This window comes from Sycon ciliatum, chromosome 2 (genome assembly GCF_964019385.1).
Source record: "Sycon ciliatum chromosome 2, ocSycCili1.1, whole genome shotgun sequence".
Taxonomy (NCBI): Eukaryota; Metazoa; Porifera; class Calcarea; order Leucosolenida; family Sycettidae; genus Sycon; species Sycon ciliatum.
The window spans coordinates 8,591,941-8,611,051 of NC_088644.1; the positions used below are offsets into that span (position 1 = coordinate 8,591,941).

A 19,111-nucleotide genomic window follows, 5' to 3' on the forward strand; every position below is an offset into this window, starting at 1 on the left:
GGCTTACAATGTGCTGGCTTACAATGTGCTGGCTTACAATGTGCTGGCTTACAATGTGCTGGCTTACAATGTGCTGGCTTACAATGTGCTGGCTTACAATGTGCTGGCTTACAATGTGCTGGCTTACAATGTGCTGGCTTACAATGTGCTGGCTTACAATGTGCTGGCTTACAATGTGCTGGCTTACAATGTGCTGGCTTACAATGTGCTGGCTTACAATGTGCTGGCTTACAATGTGCTGGCTTACAATGTGCTGGCTTACAATGTGCTGGCTTACAATGTGCTGGCTTACAATGTGCTGGCTTACAATGTGCTGGCTTACAATGTGCTGGCTTACAATGTGCTGGCTTACAATGTGCTGGCTTACAATGTGCTGGCTTACAATGTGCTGGCTTACAATGTGCTGGCTTACAATGTGCTGGCTTACAATGTGCTGGCTTACAATGTGCTGGCTTACAATGTGCTGGCTTACAATGTGCTGGCTTACAATGTGCTGGCTTACAATGTGCTGGCTTACAATGTGCTGGCTTACAATGTGCTGGCTTACAATGTGCTGGCTTACAATGTGCTGGCTTACAATGTGCTGGCTTACAATGTGCTGGCTTACAATGTGCTGGCTTACAATGTGCTGGCTTACAATGTGCTGGCTTACAATGTGCTGGCTTACAATGTGCTGGCTTACAATGTGCTGGCTTACAATGTGCTGGCTTACAATGTGCTGGCTTACAATGTGCTGGCTTACAATGTGCTGGCTTACAATGTGCTGGCTTACAATGTGCTGGCTTACAATGTGCTGGCTTACAATGTGCTGGCTTACAATGTGCTGGCTTACAATGTGCTGGCTTACAATGTGCTGGCTTACAATGTGCTGGCTTACAATGTGCTGGCTTACAATGTGCTGGCTTACAATGTGCTGGCTTACAATGTGCTGGCTTACAATGTGCTGGCTTACAATGTGCTGGCTTACAATGTGCTGGCTTACAATGTGCTGGCTTACAATGTGCTGGCTTACAATGTGCTGGCTTACAATGTGCTGGCTTACAATGTGCTGGCTTACAATGTGCTGGCTTACAATGTGCTGGCTTACAATGTGCTGGCTTACAATGTGCTGGCTTACAATGTGCTGGCTTACAATGTGCTGGCTTACAATGTGCTGGCTTACAATGTGCTGGCTTACAATGTGCTGGCTTACAATGTGCTGGCTTACAATGTGCTGGCTTACAATGTGCTGGCTTACAATGTGCTGGCTTACAATGTGCTGGCTTACAATGTGCTGGCTTACAATGTGCTGGCTTACAATGTGCTGGCTTACAATGTGCTGGCTTACAATGTGCTGGCTTACAATGTGCTGGCTTACAATGTGCTGGCTTACAATGTGCTGGCTTACAATGTGCTGGCTTACAATGTGCTGGCTTACAATGTGCTGGCTTACAATGTGCTGGCTTACAATGTGCTGGCTTACAATGTGCTGGCTTACAATGTGCTGGCTTACAATGTGCTGGCTTACAATGTGCTGGCTTACAATGTGCTGGCTTACAATGTGCTGGCTTACAATGTGCTGGCTTACAATGTGCTGGCTTACAATGTGCTGGCTTACAATGTGCTGGCTTACAATGTGCTGGCTTACAATGTGCTGGCTTACAATGTGCTGGCTTACAATGTGCTGGCTTACAATGTGCTGGCTTACAATGTGCTGGCTTACAATGTGCTGGCTTACAATGTGCTGGCTTACAATGTGCTGGCTTACAATGTGCTGGCTTACAATGTGCTGGCTTACAATGTGCTGGCTTACAATGTGCTGGCTTACAATGTGCTGGCTTACAATGTGCTGGCTTACAATGTGCTGGCTTACAATGTGCTGGCTTACAATGTGCTGGCTTACAATGTGCTGGCTTACAATGTGCTGGCTTACAATGTGCTGGCTTACAATGTGCTGGCTTACAATGTGCTGGCTTACAATGTGCTGGCTTACAATGTGCTGGCTTACAATGTGCTGGCTTACAATGTGCTGGCTTACAATGTGCTGGCTTACAATGTGCTGGCTTACAATGTGCTGGCTTACAATGTGCTGGCTTACAATGTGCTGGCTTACAATGTGCTGGCTTACAATGTGCTGGCTTACAATGTGCTGGCTTACAATGTGCTGGCTTACAATGTGCTGGCTTACAATGTGCTGGCTTACAATGTGCTGGCTTACAATGTGCTGGCTTACAATGTGCTGGCTTACAATGTGCTGGCTTACAATGTGCTGGCTTACAATGTGCTGGCTTACAATGTGCTGGCTTACAATGTGCTGGCTTACAATGTGCTGGCTTACAATGTGCTGGCTTACAATGTGCTGGCTTACAATGTGCTGGCTTACAATGTGCTGGCTTACAATGTGCTGGCTTACAATGTGCTGGCTTACAATGTGCTGGCTTACAATGTGCTGGCTTACAATGTGCTGGCTTACAATGTGCTGGCTTACAATGTGCTGGCTTACAATGTGCTGGCTTACAATGTGCTGGCTTACAATGTGCTGGCTTACAATGTGCTGGCTTACAATGTGCTGGCTTACAATGTGCTGGCTTACAATGTGCTGGCTTACAATGTGCTGGCTTACAATGTGCTGGCTTACAATGTGCTGGCTTACAATGTGCTGGCTTACAATGTGCTGGCTTACAATGTGCTGGCTTACAATGTGCTGGCTTACAATGTGCTGGCTTACAATGTGCTGGCTTACAATGTGCTGGCTTACAATGTGCTGGCTTACAATGTGCTGGCTTACAATGTGCTGGCTTACAATGTGCTGGCTTACAATGTGCTGGCTTACAATGTGCTGGCTTACAATGTGCTGGCTTACAATGTGCTGGCTTACAATGTGCTGGCTTACAATGTGCTGGCTTACAATGTGCTGGCTTACAATGTGCTGGCTTACAATGTGCTGGCTTACAATGTGCTGGCTTACAATGTGCTGGCTTACAATGTGCTGGCTTACAATGTGCTGGCTTACAATGTGCTGGCTTACAATGTGCTGGCTTACAATGTGCTGGCTTACAATGTGCTGGCTTACAATGTGCTGGCTTACAATGTGCTGGCTTACAATGTGCTGGCTTACAATGTGCTGGCTTACAATGTGCTGGCTTACAATGTGCTGGCTTACAATGTGCTGGCTTACAATGTGCTGGCTTACAATGTGCTGGCTTACAATGTGCTGGCTTACAATGTGCTGGCTTACAATGTGCTGGCTTACAATGTGCTGGCTTACAATGTGCTGGCTTACAATGTGCTGGCTTACAATGTGCTGGCTTACAATGTGCTGGCTTACAATGTGCTGGCTTACAATGTGCTGGCTTACAATGTGCTGGCTTACAATGTGCTGGCTTACAATGTGCTGGCTTACAATGTGCTGGCTTACAATGTGCTGGCTTACAATGTGCTGGCTTACAATGTGCTGGCTTACAATGTGCTGGCTTACAATGTGCTGGCTTACAATGTGCTGGCTTACAATGTGCTGGCTTACAATGTGCTGGCTTACAATGTGCTGGCTTACAATGTGCTGGCTTACAATGTGCTGGCTTACAATGTGCTGGCTTACAATGTGCTGGCTTACAATGTGCTGGCTTACAATGTGCTGGCTTACAATGTGCTGGCTTACAATGTGCTGGCTTACAATGTGCTGGCTTACAATGTGCTGGCTTACAATGTGCTGGCTTACAATGTGCTGGCTTACAATGTGCTGGCTTACAATGTGCTGGCTTACAATGTGCTGGCTTACAATGTGCTGGCTTACAATGTGCTGGCTTACAATGTGCTGGCTTACAATGTGCTGGCTTACAATGTGCTGGCTTACAATGTGCTGGCTTACAATGTGCTGGCTTACAATGTGCTGGCTTACAATGTGCTGGCTTACAATGTGCTGGCTTACAATGTGCTGGCTTACAATGTGCTGGCTTACAATGTGCTGGCTTACAATGTGCTGGCTTACAATGTGCTGGCTTACAATGTGCTGGCTTACAATGTGCTGGCTTACAATGTGCTGGCTTACAATGTGCTGGCTTACAATGTGCTGGCTTACAATGTGCTGGCTTACAATGTGCTGGCTTACAATGTGCTGGCTTACAATGTGCTGGCTTACAATGTGCTGGCTTACAATGTGCTGGCTTACAATGTGCTGGCTTACAATGTGCTGGCTTACAATGTGCTGGCTTACAATGTGCTGGCTTACAATGTGCTGGCTTACAATGTGCTGGCTTACAATGTGCTGGCTTACAATGTGCTGGCTTACAATGTGCTGGCTTACAATGTGCTGGCTTACAATGTGCTGGCTTACAATGTGCTGGCTTACAATGTGCTGGCTTACAATGTGCTGGCTTACAATGTGCTGGCTTACAATGTGCTGGCTTACAATGTGCTGGCTTACAATGTGCTGGCTTACAATGTGCTGGCTTACAATGTGCTGGCTTACAATGTGCTGGCTTACAATGTGCTGGCTTACAATGTGCTGGCTTACAATGTGCTGGCTTACAATGTGCTGGCTTACAATGTGCTGGCTTACAATGTGCTGGCTTACAATGTGCTGGCTTACAATGTGCTGGCTTACAATGTGCTGGCTTACAATGTGCTGGCTTACAATGTGCTGGCTTACAATGTGCTGGCTTACAATGTGCTGGCTTACAATGTGCTGGCTTACAATGTGCTGGCTTACAATGTGCTGGCTTACAATGTGCTGGCTTACAATGTGCTGGCTTACAATGTGCTGGCTTACAATGTGCTGGCTTACAATGTGCTGGCTTACAATGTGCTGGCTTACAATGTGCTGGCTTACAATGTGCTGGCTTACAATGTGCTGGCTTACAATGTGCTGGCTTACAATGTGCTGGCTTACAATGTGCTGGCTTACAATGTGCTGGCTTACAATGTGCTGGCTTACAATGTGCTGGCTTACAATGTGCTGGCTTACAATGTGCTGGCTTACAATGTGCTGGCTTACAATGTGCTGGCTTACAATGTGCTGGCTTACAATGTGCTGGCTTACAATGTGCTGGCTTACAATGTGCTGGCTTACAATGTGCTGGCTTACAATGTGCTGGCTTACAATGTGCTGGCTTACAATGTGCTGGCTTACAATGTGCTGGCTTACAATGTGCTGGCTTACAATGTGCTGGCTTACAATGTGCTGGCTTACAATGTGCTGGCTTACAATGTGCTGGCTTACAATGTGCTGGCTTACAATGTGCTGGCTTACAATGTGCTGGCTTACAATGTGCTGGCTTACAATGTGCTGGCTTACAATGTGCTGGCTTACAATGTGCTGGCTTACAATGTGCTGGCTTACAATGTGCTGGCTTACAATGTGCTGGCTTACAATGTGCTGGCTTACAATGTGCTGGCTTACAATGTGCTGGCTTACAATGTGCTGGCTTACAATGTGCTGGCTTACAATGTGCTGGCTTACAATGTGCTGGCTTACAATGTGCTGGCTTACAATGTGCTGGCTTACAATGTGCTGGCTTACAATGTGCTGGCTTACAATGTGCTGGCTTACAATGTGCTGGCTTACAATGTGCTGGCTTACAATGTGCTGGCTTACAATGTGCTGGCTTACAATGTGCTGGCTTACAATGTGCTGGCTTACAATGTGCTGGCTTACAATGTGCTGGCTTACAATGTGCTGGCTTACAATGTGCTGGCTTACAATGTGCTGGCTTACAATGTGCTGGCTTACAATGTGCTGGCTTACAATGTGCTGGCTTACAATGTGCTGGCTTACAATGTGCTGGCTTACAATGTGCTGGCTTACAATGTGCTGGCTTACAATGTGCTGGCTTACAATGTGCTGGCTTACAATGTGCTGGCTTACAATGTGCTGGCTTACAATGTGCTGGCTTACAATGTGCTGGCTTACAATGTGCTGGCTTACAATGTGCTGGCTTACAATGTGCTGGCTTACAATGTGCTGGCTTACAATGTGCTGGCTTACAATGTGCTGGCTTACAATGTGCTGGCTTACAATGTGCTGGCTTACAATGTGCTGGCTTACAATGTGCTGGCTTACAATGTGCTGGCTTACAATGTGCTGGCTTACAATGTGCTGGCTTACAATGTGCTGGCTTACAATGTGCTGGCTTACAATGTGCTGGCTTACAATGTGCTGGCTTACAATGTGCTGGCTTACAATGTGCTGGCTTACAATGTGCTGGCTTACAATGTGCTGGCTTACAATGTGCTGGCTTACAATGTGCTGGCTTACAATGTGCTGGCTTACAATGTGCTGGCTTACAATGTGCTGGCTTACAATGTGCTGGCTTACAATGTGCTGGCTTACAATGTGCTGGCTTACAATGTGCTGGCTTACAATGTGCTGGCTTACAATGTGCTGGCTTACAATGTGCTGGCTTACAATGTGCTGGCTTACAATGTGCTGGCTTACAATGTGCTGGCTTACAATGTGCTGGCTTACAATGTGCTGGCTTACAATGTGCTGGCTTACAATGTGCTGGCTTACAATGTGCTGGCTTACAATGTGCTGGCTTACAATGTGCTGGCTTACAATGTGCTGGCTTACAATGTGCTGGCTTACAATGTGCTGGCTTACAATGTGCTGGCTTACAATGTGCTGGCTTACAATGTGCTGGCTTACAATGTGCTGGCTTACAATGTGCTGGCTTACAATGTGCTGGCTTACAATGTGCTGGCTTACAATGTGCTGGCTTACAATGTGCTGGCTTACAATGTGCTGGCTTACAATGTGCTGGCTTACAATGTGCTGGCTTACAATGTGCTGGCTTACAATGTGCTGGCTTACAATGTGCTGGCTTACAATGTGCTGGCTTACAATGTGCTGGCTTACAATGTGCTGGCTTACAATGTGCTGGCTTACAATGTGCTGGCTTACAATGTGCTGGCTTACAATGTGCTGGCTTACAATGTGCTGGCTTACAATGTGCTGGCTTACAATGTGCTGGCTTACAATGTGCTGGCTTACAATGTGCTGGCTTACAATGTGCTGGCTTACAATGTGCTGGCTTACAATGTGCTGGCTTACAATGTGCTGGATAACAAAGGGATGACTGTAATGGAACACTATCTCTTATGGTCTTTCACTTCTTGCTTGAAACATATTTCAATTTCATTCTGTTCCAATCACTGTACAAACTTGTCGCCTCCATTCAGGATGAGGTAAACATAGTGAGGGTTTCTCCTTCACTATCGATGGAATTCATGATCGGTTATTACACACAACAGGTCAATATTTTCTAAAGCTTTAAAGCGAGACGATATTTGCAGAAGATATTTGTACATTTTAATACTTCCTCGGCGTCATTGAAATTGTCGCTTCCCAGAGCGATTTTTGAACTTTATTTCGTCCACTCAAAGAGCAAAGAAATCAGCTAGAAATTGAGGCAGAGCATTGTCGACTGACGAAGCTTTAGTTGGGGGCCTCCCGCTTCGCTGCACGTGCGGCTGAGGTCGACGTCTTCATCAGAGCTTGGGCAGATCCTTCAGCACTCAACAATACGCTGAACAAGACGCGCGTTCAAATTCAGGTCATGAAACTTCGTTTTTGAGCGATCCATGCCTCAAGGTGGCAGGTGATGACGGCAAACTCGCATTTTTCTAGTACACTGTAACGACCTTCCAGCGGGATAGGGTAAGCAGTTCCGCACCTTCTTTATTTGGCAAACGCTTCGCTGGTTTTGCTGGTGTTTTCAGACCTGCTACCTTCGCAGCAACATGCGCTACACGTAGCACATTTTAGGAATTTGAGAACACTTCATTCTTGCCATCGTCAACTTCAGCATTTCTAATTCAGTAGAGATACCAGGATTCTTATACCCTAGCTTGCAGCCTTGATAAATGCCCACGCGAACGATGTGGGCCGGCACAAATGCCAGAAAAAGGATACGCGCTCTGGGGCAAAATAGTGCAGAGCGCATTGAATTTGTGTGGTGCGGAAGAGAGCTCCTTTACCACCACGGCTTCACTAACAAGTAGACATTGTGCAGGAAGGGTCGCACAAACGTTCGAACACAGAAAACAGCGATTCCGACAGTCTGACTAAGACGAGCAAGTCACAAACATTGCTATTTGCGAAGCGACAATTTTAATGACGCAGAGGAAGTACTTACCAAAATTTGCCTCCCCCAGGTCTTCTGTGGTGGCACTAACTGGCACAGTAGTTGTTGGTACGTTGGTCGATGCAGCAGTTGCTGGTACATTGGTCGATGCAGCAGTTGCTGGTACGTTGGTCGATGCAGCAGTTGCTGGTACATTGGTCGATGCAGCAGTTGCTGGTACGTTGGTCGATGCAGCAGTTGCTGGTACATTGGTCGATGCAGCAGTTGCTGGTACCTTGGTCGATGCAGCAGTTGTTGGTGCATTGGTTGGTACAGCAGATGTTGGTGCTTTGGTTGGCACAGCAGTTGTTGGTGCTTTGGTCGGTACAGCAGTTGCTGGTGCATTGGTCGATGCAGCAGTTGCTGGTACCTTGGTCGATGCAGCAGTTGCTGGTACCTTGGTCAATGCAGCAGTTGCTGGTACCTTGGTCGATGCAGCAGTTGTTGGTGCATTGGTTGGTACAGCAGATGTTGGTGCTTTGGTTGGTACAGCAGTTGTTGGTGCTTTGGTCGGTACAGCAGTTGCTGGTGCATTGGTCGATGCAGCAGTTGTTGGTGCATTGGTCGGTACAGCAGATGTTGGTACTGTTAGCAATTCACTCGTTTTTGGCAAAAGAGACGTTGTTCTGACGGCTGAACTAGGCTGTGACGCTAAAACGAACAAACAAATAGCACAAGTAGCGGTTGCATTTAAAGCGTCGTTGCTATGGTATCAAAACGGCTATTAGTTTTATGGAGTGTTTGCCGCACTGGATTCTAAGCTGCACCCCTTTTTCGGGCCAAAAATTCGTATGTTTTGCTGACATTCAGCGCTTAAGCCGCACGTCCAATTTTTGGCAACCTAACTGAATGGATATCAGTACATACAAGACGTCATCAGTGGTTAAAGGGGAAGTTAAGGCAAAAATTAAAATTTCACCAGTTGTAGTCTTCGGGGTGCTGAGTCGAATGGTCGTGGTCCGAGGAAGCTGAGACGCTCCCTTCCTACTTGAATCCCAATCGAACTCGCGCACTTCCACCGAAACTGGGTGACTGCGCCCTACTAGATGGGGATTTGTATGCAAAATGTCACTAAAAGCGCCATTTCGTTCTTATAAAAGCACGGATGACCGCGATTGGCCCATATGTTGTAGTCTTTTGGACGCTGAGTCGACTGGTTTTGGTCCGAAAAGGCTGCGATGCGGCGTTCCTCCTTTATTCCCAATCGAACATGGTTGAACAAGCGGTCACGTGCTCCTGCGTACACCAGTCACCTGGTCACCGTGCCTGCAGGGTACAACTTACTAGCCTGTTTGACCTTTTTTGGGTGCAGTCCTGTACTCGAGTTGAACTCGAGTTGAACCTTGGTGTGAAAGTTGTCACCTGCTGGCGTGGTGACCAGGTGATTTGGGCACCCGGGACCACGTGACCGCTTCTTCAACCATGTTCGATTGGGAATAAAGGAGGAACGCTGCATCGCAGCCTTTTCGGACCAAAACCAGTCGACTCAGCGTCCAAAAGACTACAACATATGGGCCAATCGCGGTCATCCGTGCTTTTATAAGAACGAAATGGCGCTTTTAGTGACATTTTGCATACAAATCCCCATCTAGTAGGGCGCAGTCACCCAGTTTCGGTGGAAGTGCGCGAGTTCGATTGGGATTCAAGTAGGAAGGGAGCGTCTCAGCTTCCTCGGACCACGACCATTCGACTCAGCACCCCGAAGACTACAACTGGTGAAATTTTAATTTTTGCCTTAACTTCCCCTTTAACAAGTTGACAAGCAAGACCAAAGTTCTACCAAAAGCTGACTACTGTAAAAGCCATTATTCTAACGAGGCGCATATATAACGATTTCCCAAAATTGACTGGTTTACGTGTACCAAAGGTATCGATTCTCACTCATTCTCAACGCTCAATAGGACAGTATAGGTGTCGATTTCTGTACAACGATTTCTATTTCAACGACAGATTTCTCCTCGTTAACGAGTTATCGTTAGAGTTAGCACTTCGTTATATATATGGCTTTTACAGCAGTTTGTTCTTCACAACATGTAGAAGCCTCGTGCTACTGTAACGATGGATGGGAGGACATGATAGGTTGCTAAATGACACCATCCATGCATCACACTCGTGGAGTGCTGTTGTGCTGGTCGATTCACAGCCAGCATTCGGACTCCAAGCCGTGGGAGCAATTTTTGAGTTTTTTCATGCGTTATAAAGTGCGATTAACGCCCCGGAAAATATGGTACCTGCTATTATGACTATAATGCATGCCCCACTGGTGTAGGACGTTGATAGGAGGGGAAATGGGCTAGATGAATGCTTGCAAGTTTTAAGTACTTGTATACAACTGGGTAGTATGTCTCACAGTAAAACCAAGGTGATGACTGTACAGTGTACAAGATATTTTGTACAGTTACTAGTACTTACCAAAATTCGACTCTCCCAAGTCTTCTGTGGTGGGATTTGCTGGCAGAGTAGTTCTTGGTGCAGTAGTTGTTGGTACAGAGGTCGATGCAGCCGTTCCTGGCATAAAAAGTGTTGTCCTGATGGCCGAAGTGGGGTGTGAGGCTACAAAGGCAAATGAGAATGAGCACTATTTCTTTAGACAAATAACCTACGTGGAGACGATAAATAATTAGAGCTGTAAAAAGTATGAATGCCACAGACATCATTCCGCAGCATGACAACGTATAAGGGGTTCATGTGTACTACATCCAGAATCGATTATCAAGTTCTTTATCGTCAGTGGAGATAAGGAGCCCGAGCCATAAAAAGTGAGTACCGTATTTTCCGGAGTATAAGCCGCACTTTGAACACTCAAAATCACCGGGGGGGGGTTGCAGTTTATAGTCCGATGATCAAATTAACGGTGATAAATAGGGTAGATGTCTGTATTTCATGGAAAAATGGGGATGCTGCTTATACTCCGGAAAATACAGTGCACAAAGGTTGAATATCCAAGGGAGTGATAGAGCTGAGTCAAACAGGCCAATAAAAGTGAGATTGAGACTAAAGATTAGGTGACAAAGTTACGCGAAGAAGCGTAGAAACAATAATGTGACCACAAAACCTCCCTACCTGTGGCGACGGCTGGCTGTGTTGATACGCTGTGTGGCGGTGTCGTACTCAAGCATGTCACCACCAGCAATGCCAGCAGCAATATGCTGGAAAGCCTCCAGACCTCTACACAGAGCAAGGGACAGAAGAAATGCATGTTGATGTGATGCAGTTTGGTAGAGAGTTGTTTCGAAGGAAGACTTGCTCCAGCTGCTTCACTACAATTTGGTTAAACCCCGCTGGAGTTGATACTTTGCAAAAGCATTTGACATGGCCAAGCCGGCGACATAAATTCAATCTCCAGCATAGGACATTAGTCTGTATAGTTCAATATCAAGAAAGCTGCCCCAATCCCCCCCCCCCGACCTCCCCGACCTCCCCCCCCCCCCCCCCCGATCTCCCCAGTTCATGGAGTTACGACGAGTAGTGTTCTGCAACTAGGAGGAGAAACTGTGCGATAGCTTTCTTTATACATGGGGCATACTCGTAATTGCAGTGCACAAACGGGTGTGGGAGAGAACTGTGAAGAGTGAAGGGATCATGTCGTGAATGTTGTACGTTTGGAGACCAGAATAGACCCCCCACTCCCCCCCCCCCCCCGCACCTCCACGACCTCCAGAATGGTAGAAGTGACTTTACTCCCTTGCACCCAGACAATGATTTTTTTCAACAAGTTTCTATACATACCTCCGATGGGAAAATCCGATATCGCAGTGCTTTTCGGCGTGGCCAGGTCAAATTGTAGAATATCGCAGCGAGTGTATTGCTTTATCTGAGAGAGATGTTCGTGACCTTGAGACTCGAAGTCCTGTTTCCATCCGACAAAATTTAGGCGCTCTGTGCTCAGCGCTTTTTCAGGGTTTGAATATCGGGGTGTTCTGGTCGGGTTGCAGCGTCGCGGACTATTCCATCGTCTCCAGCATAGAAAACTACTGGCCATGTGAAATTACAAGGCGGTGAGAAGCTTTCGTCTTCCTCTACGAGCGAATTTGTTCTGCGCCAGCATACCAAAGTATACAATTTCGTACACGTAGTTCGAGTGACGAGGCGTGTGCACTGTACACTGTACTGCATGCACTGACTGTGCGGTCGTTCTCGATTCTCACATCACTCTCATTCATTTCTGGTTCCAGCGAAAATCCAACTTGGCGCACTTCAAGTCACTATAACTCAAGAATGGCTAGGCCGATTTGAATAATACTTGCAGATTGCCTATGTTACGCCTGGGAGAATCGAATGAGACCAAAATCGGAGCGATCGGAGCAAGTTTTGAAAATTGGATGTAGTCACTAATGGTAGCGCGTGGGTCATTGGGAATCGATGAATCAGGAGGCGGTAGTTTCATTGAACCACCTAAGCTTTTCCAACGGACGGGGACACGCAATAATGAATGGATTCACACGGTTGTAAGTTTGTTATGTAAATCTCTGGAGCACCACTCGGAAACTCTCCATTGAGTCAACACCAAGCAGCAACGACAATAAATTAACTTTCTCAACCTGCAATCAGCAGCATGGGAAACGAATCGGGTGTTGGGTTTACAAAGCGGCACACCCCACGCGGCCTTACCTAGCATGTTTGAGAGGCTGGTCGCTTGCGAACGCTCAGCCCTCAGGATCGTCTCCAAACACAAGAGCGGTTTTCCAGGTCGTTGGTGCTGCCTCAGACGCCTATCGGCAAAGCAGTATATACTGTGCCGTCCAAATCAGTGTTGTTGAGAGGACACGAGTGAAGGGCCACTATTGCTTGCGATTCGGAGATCTAAAGGCGAAGAAGTAACAGATTCGTCGCCACAAAATGTTGATGGAGTAACATCATACTCTTCAGTTCCGACCGGCTTGCATCTCATAACAGCTTGGACGTAAACGAGCCAACACGGAAGTCTGGTAGATCTACATGTACACCTTTGCTCCGTCAAATACTCCTTGCCGCATGCCGGCACATTGCCATTGGCTGGTATCGCTTACGGACAAACACTGTCAAGTGAATGTGACACTGAGTCCGTGGGGTTTGTGGATTAGCGTGCCTGGTTCCGTGAAGATTCGATCGAAAATTCACAAGTCATCGCGTTTCCTACAACTAGTACACCATGGTAGATCTACACGTGTGCTGTCTGTTGAGACTTGTGCGACTGGCAGGCCGCAATGCCAGACAGTCCTGAGACTGAGTGCTGACTGCTGGTCACTGGCGCGCTAGCGGATGTGAGCAGCGCCCGGCGCACTGTAGAGTAGTCTGTAGCCCTATACAAATGCCTTAGGTGCACGAGAACTAAGCCGCGGCGCTGTGCTCGAGAACCACAACCTACACACTGCATGGTTCACTTACATGACTTGTATACCGGTACTACATACAATAACTGACAGTCTTGATCGGCCGCTGTGGCAGTGCGGGCGAAGGGCATCTCACACGTTCAACAGTGGCAGTACTCGTAAATTTCGGATCGTCACTGAGCTGAACGGATAAATCTACTCGACGCCTTGCTAAGACTAATACTAGTAATACCGGTACTTCTAGCGCGGGCAGCTATTTTGAACAAGAACCCATGGCCTATTACTTAGTATTAGCTACAATACGCTGGTGCGAGCACGTTGTTCACAAGAAAGGTGGAGATCGTGGACTGTGTGGTGATCGTAGACTGTCAAGGAGTAATTCCCTTTCATCTGTTTGTCAGTAGGATCCGAGGAGTGTGTCAAGTTCAGGTCTGCCATCCACCTGTGAACCGCAAACTGCGCACTGTTATGACATGTTGACACTCGAGAAATGCGCTGTATATAGCAGAGCGCATGTGATCATAGCATGCCCTGCTTGTCATGACTAGTGTGTGTTCACCCTTAGCTTCCACATGTCGAAAACGGCAAGCGTTACGTGGCTTTCTGCAGGGTGTGTGCTGGTTGCTGAAAACCTACAAAGCGCGTTTTTCATTTCTTGCCCGTGACGATTTCTACCTTTCCGTTTGTCACGTGATTTTGTACCTTGTGTCGTTGCAGCCTTACGCACACTTGCACCTTTTCTCCATTACTTTCTACGTGTATGGGACTATGGGTCATGCATTTGACGCTGTTGTTTTGGCTCTTCTTCCTTGCGCTGTTTCTATCACCTCTCTGCTGTATTTAAACCATTGTCCATGTTCATTAAATGAATTTTGATTTCGCCTGTATTTCACCTGATAATACGGCATGAAAGTATACTACTAGTGAAAACTTTCAAACCGTTCAAGGGCCTGAAGTGTGTCCTACTTCTAAGTATGTATGTAAACCAGTACAATTTAGCCGAGGTACTCTATGTGTGGAAAATATGCATGGTCTACGAAAAAGTACCTTGTATTACCTTTCCTGCCACAGAACCCTTCTGCCTTTTCTCTCTCCTTTGCACCATTCACAATTAACTTAATTCGCTGTCATCAGGCATATAATCAGTTTGTACTTGCAAACAACTCAAACAAGCAAAAACAAAACCAGTACATGCATTGCAAAATACTAGTACATCCGATGCAAACAGAAAAATATGTTGCACTTGTATTCAGAAAGCACAGAGGCAGTAAGTTTCTGCTGGGTTTTACGTTTCTGCTTGATTATGTAATAACATCTCGAGTCCCTATGCTATGGGTGTGGAGTGCAGCGGTATGGGAGTGTTTGTGTACTATATTCGCACTGTATACCAGTGCATGTAGTTAGGTGAGACTTGTTGATCTCAGTCGACCTGGGGTATCGGCATCACGCGAACAGCAAATGCACCACGAAAACTCTCCCCCTCTCTCCCTCCCTCAAGAATGTCATGCACACTGTCACATACAGGAAATGCCCGTATGTTGATCCCGCTTCTAAATCCCCAGAGAGATCTGGAAAAGTGAAAGGCAATAGATGGCGTTCATGTGATCTGCTGCAGGAGCAGGAGCAGCACTAGCAACAGCAGAAGCAACATGGTCTGTCTGTGAGAGAACACAGTGACACAACACTATGTACTAGTACTATGATTCTCATGGGTACAACTGTGGAAAACAACAGATACAGGCAAAGACACAAGGATAAACAACAGATACAGGCAAAGACACAAGGATAAACAACAGATACAGGCAAATACACGAGGATAAACGGCAGTCGAGATCAATTTGGTCCAGTGACATGCAACGAAAAGAAGAGGATTTGCGTTGTAACTACGAGTTTCATGAATGAGGCGATCGCAAGACGTCTTGAGTTTAATTTTGTGATCGTTAATGTTTCGCCGAACTTCCATAGCCAGCACCGAATGCTAGTTGATGACCATCTTGAGATGAATCATGAACACAACCCTGTGTGGGGATGATCAATTACTTAGATGGATTTCGCGAATGGGAGTGTCTCATAGCGCTTCAGGGTTCTACGCATGTGCCGTTGACAAACTGTTGCCATGGAACACAGGAACACAGACAATAACACACATGCAAAGCTGGTGTTCATAGCATGCACATTTGCAGGAGGTCATGAAGGGCACATGCTGTCAGACCACCCAAATTTCAGAACAGCTTGATGCATGCTGCAGCACAATCAGCAAGAGAAAGAGGCCGTGGATGGATTCAGGGGCGTAGGCAGGGGGGGGGGGGGGGGTTGCTTCGGGTGCCAAAGCACCCCCCCCCCCCTCAACAATTTCGATCTTGGTTCCCAGCTGGTTCGAGAGAGACCATAATACGCGGACCGCTCAGTGATCACATGCTTGTGCGACTCTGCACATCGCACACTGTAGCAATCTCTGCCGTTCAGTCAGGGAGTAGTAGGTATTGTACTCCCTGGTTCAGACCTACATGTATGTGTTTTTTAAACATCTCAATTCAATCCACATCATGCAGTTGACGGTTAGTCTCATGATTTTGTTGGCCATTTTGCTATGAAACTTCTAGTCAAGGGCAAATCCGCTTCGTATCTGCCATTGTGCCGTATCACGTCAGACCTCAGCAGGCTCAGCACATGCTTTGTAGAAGCAAAGAATCATACAAATACGCCATGGGTAGAAGTAGCAACACGGTCCATGGAAAATACATGTCATACATAGCAGGCTGTTCGCGCTATGTTTTGTATGATGTAGTTCTGGCTGTTGAGTGGTCGTGTTGCGGGTTGTGGAAAGGCAACTTTGAAGAAGTTTCGTTCATGTGTTGCATGTGTGGGTACAGCAGCAGAAGATTGAAAGTAACGTTGAAGTGCAGTTTGCAGTTTTTTTGTGGGAAATATAGTGTAGATTGGATCAAGGATACCTTACTGCACTATCAAACACAACGAAGAAAAAAATGGCGGAGAGTGATAATTCTGCAGAAAGCAGCATCCAGGACTTAGCCCATCATTGGTTTGAAGCAGGGAGTAGTAAAATACCATATTAATGTTACTATTCCCGGGCTGGAGGTTTGACATTCATTGATTGATCTTCAGCGTCAAATGTGGTACGCTTTCCAACGGCCAAAGAGAGTTGGAAAGCTTGTGTCTTTGTGGGTAACTTGAACATTTGGGGCTCATGTAAAATCGCACTGATTTTGGGATTTCCCTGCAACTTTTTGCTTCAGCAAAAAATGTTGTGCTTGACCACATTCCTGTCACTTCGCAGTGGCTTTTCGTTGGTGCAGTTTGTATCCCACCCTCCCACCCCTGACTTCTGGGTGTGTGTTTATCGATATAATCTTATCGGCTTTCTTATTGGCCATGTGGCTGTGGCAGTTACGACTGCTTTTCTTTTTTAGTTTAAAAACGTAGGGGTGGTGTGTGCGTCGCGGGCCTTTGTATGGTTACGTACAGCTTCAGATTGTATAGCTAGTGCCAGGGGAGTTCAATTGAATCTGCATGGGAAGAATACTATTGTATTGTGATTGAACTGAAGCTGGATGATGACCGTGTGGTGAGTGTGTGGGTTTTTACAAGATACCGTCCTGGGGCAGGGATGTAGGTCCTTTAGCTTGGACGGGTGTTGTTACATTCATTGTAACATCTTGTCGTTTTCTGTGTGCTTTGCTGTGCGACTAGCAGCAGTATCTTGTGCTTATTTTTCTTATCTCTATGCATCCAATTATTTAAAAAAAAAATCAGGAAGAGGATATAATATCAATAAATAAAGCCATTGCCGAGCCACCGTGCTCACAGCAGAGACTTCTGTGTGTGTTATTGTCGTGAAAGTGGACCACAAAGACGGGTTTAATCCCCCCCCCCCTCCCCATATCGCGGATCAAATAATATTCATGAAAGGACCAACACAAGTGCATGACTCTACTTCCTCCGTAAAAAAACTTCGTCACTCTTTTTCGGTCATTTTTGCTGCTGTTCTGTCGCTCTGTGTGTGGCTCTGTTGGCCTGAAAGGCTGAAACACCAACAGATTACATTTCGGAACCATAGGCAGGCATAGGAAGACGACAGTCATCGCAAAGCAAGGGTGTCGTGCTGTAAATCAAGCAAAATGACGGTGTTTTGCATTTTGTCCGCCAGGCACATTGCCAACAAAAGCACTGCGCTCACTGCTCGTCGTTGAGAGTTTTTGGTTCAGAATGAGAAAGAGCAGGACAATGGTACTGAGGAGCAAGAAGAGTGTGAAAGGGATAGCAGCTAGAGTTTGGGAATCCGCGTCATCCCCAAAAACACCAGCCAAAGTGCGAACAGGTTGGCAAGATGACTGGACTTCGCTCAACGCATTCCACAGGGCTCTGCTTGTATCGTGAACTGAAATAACAAAATGTTTGGATAGTGCTGACTCGAGTGCAACATTAGGGTGTCCCTGCGGCTGGCTAAATCGCTTTGTTGCCACAGCCGATTATATATCCAGGGTACTTAACATTCAGTACTGTTTCATTGTACTTAAAGAAAGTTACAACACACTATGACTGTGATGTTACTCTCTACAACTAATGTTATGACACTATCAAGACTGCACCAGGGAATTGCACAAGGCAACCCCAAACCATGACTGAACAGGGACAAAATTTGTAAATCAACCTATGCTACGCCAACAACACATGGATGTCGAGAAGACAACGAGCAGCAACCATCACTCGTGTAGAGTTAGTGGGTTAGTGGCATGCCTGCAGACCAACATTCCTGTTCCACCGTAGTCTTCACAGGTGCAGACTCTACACCGGTCAATCTGTGTCAGTACTTCGATAGCATTTACTTTGGTAAATGCTCTGGTAAAGGCGACAGCTGCTGTTCCGCCGCGACGCATCATATTGATGTCCCACGCGGCACCCCCCAGTTCCAGTGCCAGCGTGGTGAAGTCTCTCCTTGTGCCTGCATAGAAGGTGGTCAGGCGACCTCTATTGCATGTGCTAAACTCACCGCCCGTGTTCGCCTGTTCAACGTAAGCTGTCCCGCTGAAATCGACTCCCAGGGCTCGTATGTGATCGCATGCAAACTGCTGATCAACGATGACGTTAAGCTCTGCGCCCTTTCCATGAATCTTTCTTATCATTCTCTTGATAACTTGTCTAGTGATGTTCTCACCGCCAGGCAAGATGTCACGATCTTCGTCACTGATGAAGATGACATAGTACATAACATTCTGTCCTCTGCGCAGCGGGATTTCATCTAGAGCGTACTTGATAGCCAAGTATCCATCCTCCGTCTTTCCAAGGTCATCGGCAAACAAGCCCCGGGCAGCTGATGGGAAGGACCTTGCCGGGAACAGTAGCCGTCCTTGGCCGTCCTCGTATGCATGAGGATAGAGCTTGGGCAGGTTGGTATCGCGCTGTCCATAGCCAACCAGCGAATACATGTTTGGTAGCGTCGGAGAGTTTCCGATCTGCTGCTCAATTAGTGACCGTTCCAAGTTCTCAATCATCCCTGGCAACCAGGCGTGCTCTCCCTCCATACTGGCAGACTCGTCGACAACAATTATGACATCGTTGGCAATGCTGCGCTTCTGATCGCGGACCAGATATTCGATTTCCCCTTCCTCGAGGCGACCATCACAAAGGACTGTATAAATGTCAAAGGAAAATCCAGGTACTCATGTACACGCAAAAGCA

At 46.8% G+C, this 19,111-nt stretch overlaps 2 protein-coding genes across 6 annotated transcripts in view; both read right to left on the reverse strand.

The window, feature by feature from the left end:
* The window catches only part of LOC135808534 (mucin-2-like), a 71,350-nt gene extending 58,144 nt beyond the window's left edge, over positions 1–13,206 (reverse strand). For 2 of the 5 annotated variants that reach the window (XM_065321733.1, XM_065321734.1), the window contains exons 1-4: positions 12,711–13,205; positions 11,163–11,267; positions 10,512–10,652; positions 8,112–8,750 (exon numbers count right to left, since the gene is read on the reverse strand). In XM_065321733.1, the coding sequence (XP_065177805.1) occupies positions 8,112–8,750; positions 10,512–10,652; positions 11,163–11,267; positions 12,711–12,717 (892 nt within the window). In that variant the 5' untranslated portion in view covers positions 12,718–13,205. Of the gene's footprint in view, positions 1–8,111; positions 8,751–10,511; positions 10,653–11,162; positions 11,268–12,710 lie in introns of all 5 variants that reach the window. The other 3 variants (XM_065321732.1, XM_065321735.1, XM_065321736.1) reach the window with 3 other exon arrangements.
* Positions 13,207–17,541: 4,335 nt separating this feature from the next.
* The window catches only part of LOC135808536 (sushi, von Willebrand factor type A, EGF and pentraxin domain-containing protein 1-like), a 105,733-nt gene continuing 104,163 nt past the window's right edge, over positions 17,542–19,111 (reverse strand). The window contains exon 5 of the mRNA XM_065321740.1: positions 17,542–19,061. Coding sequence (XP_065177812.1) covers positions 18,136–19,061 — 926 coding nt within the window. The 3' untranslated portion in view covers positions 17,542–18,135. The remainder of the gene's footprint in view (positions 19,062–19,111) is intronic.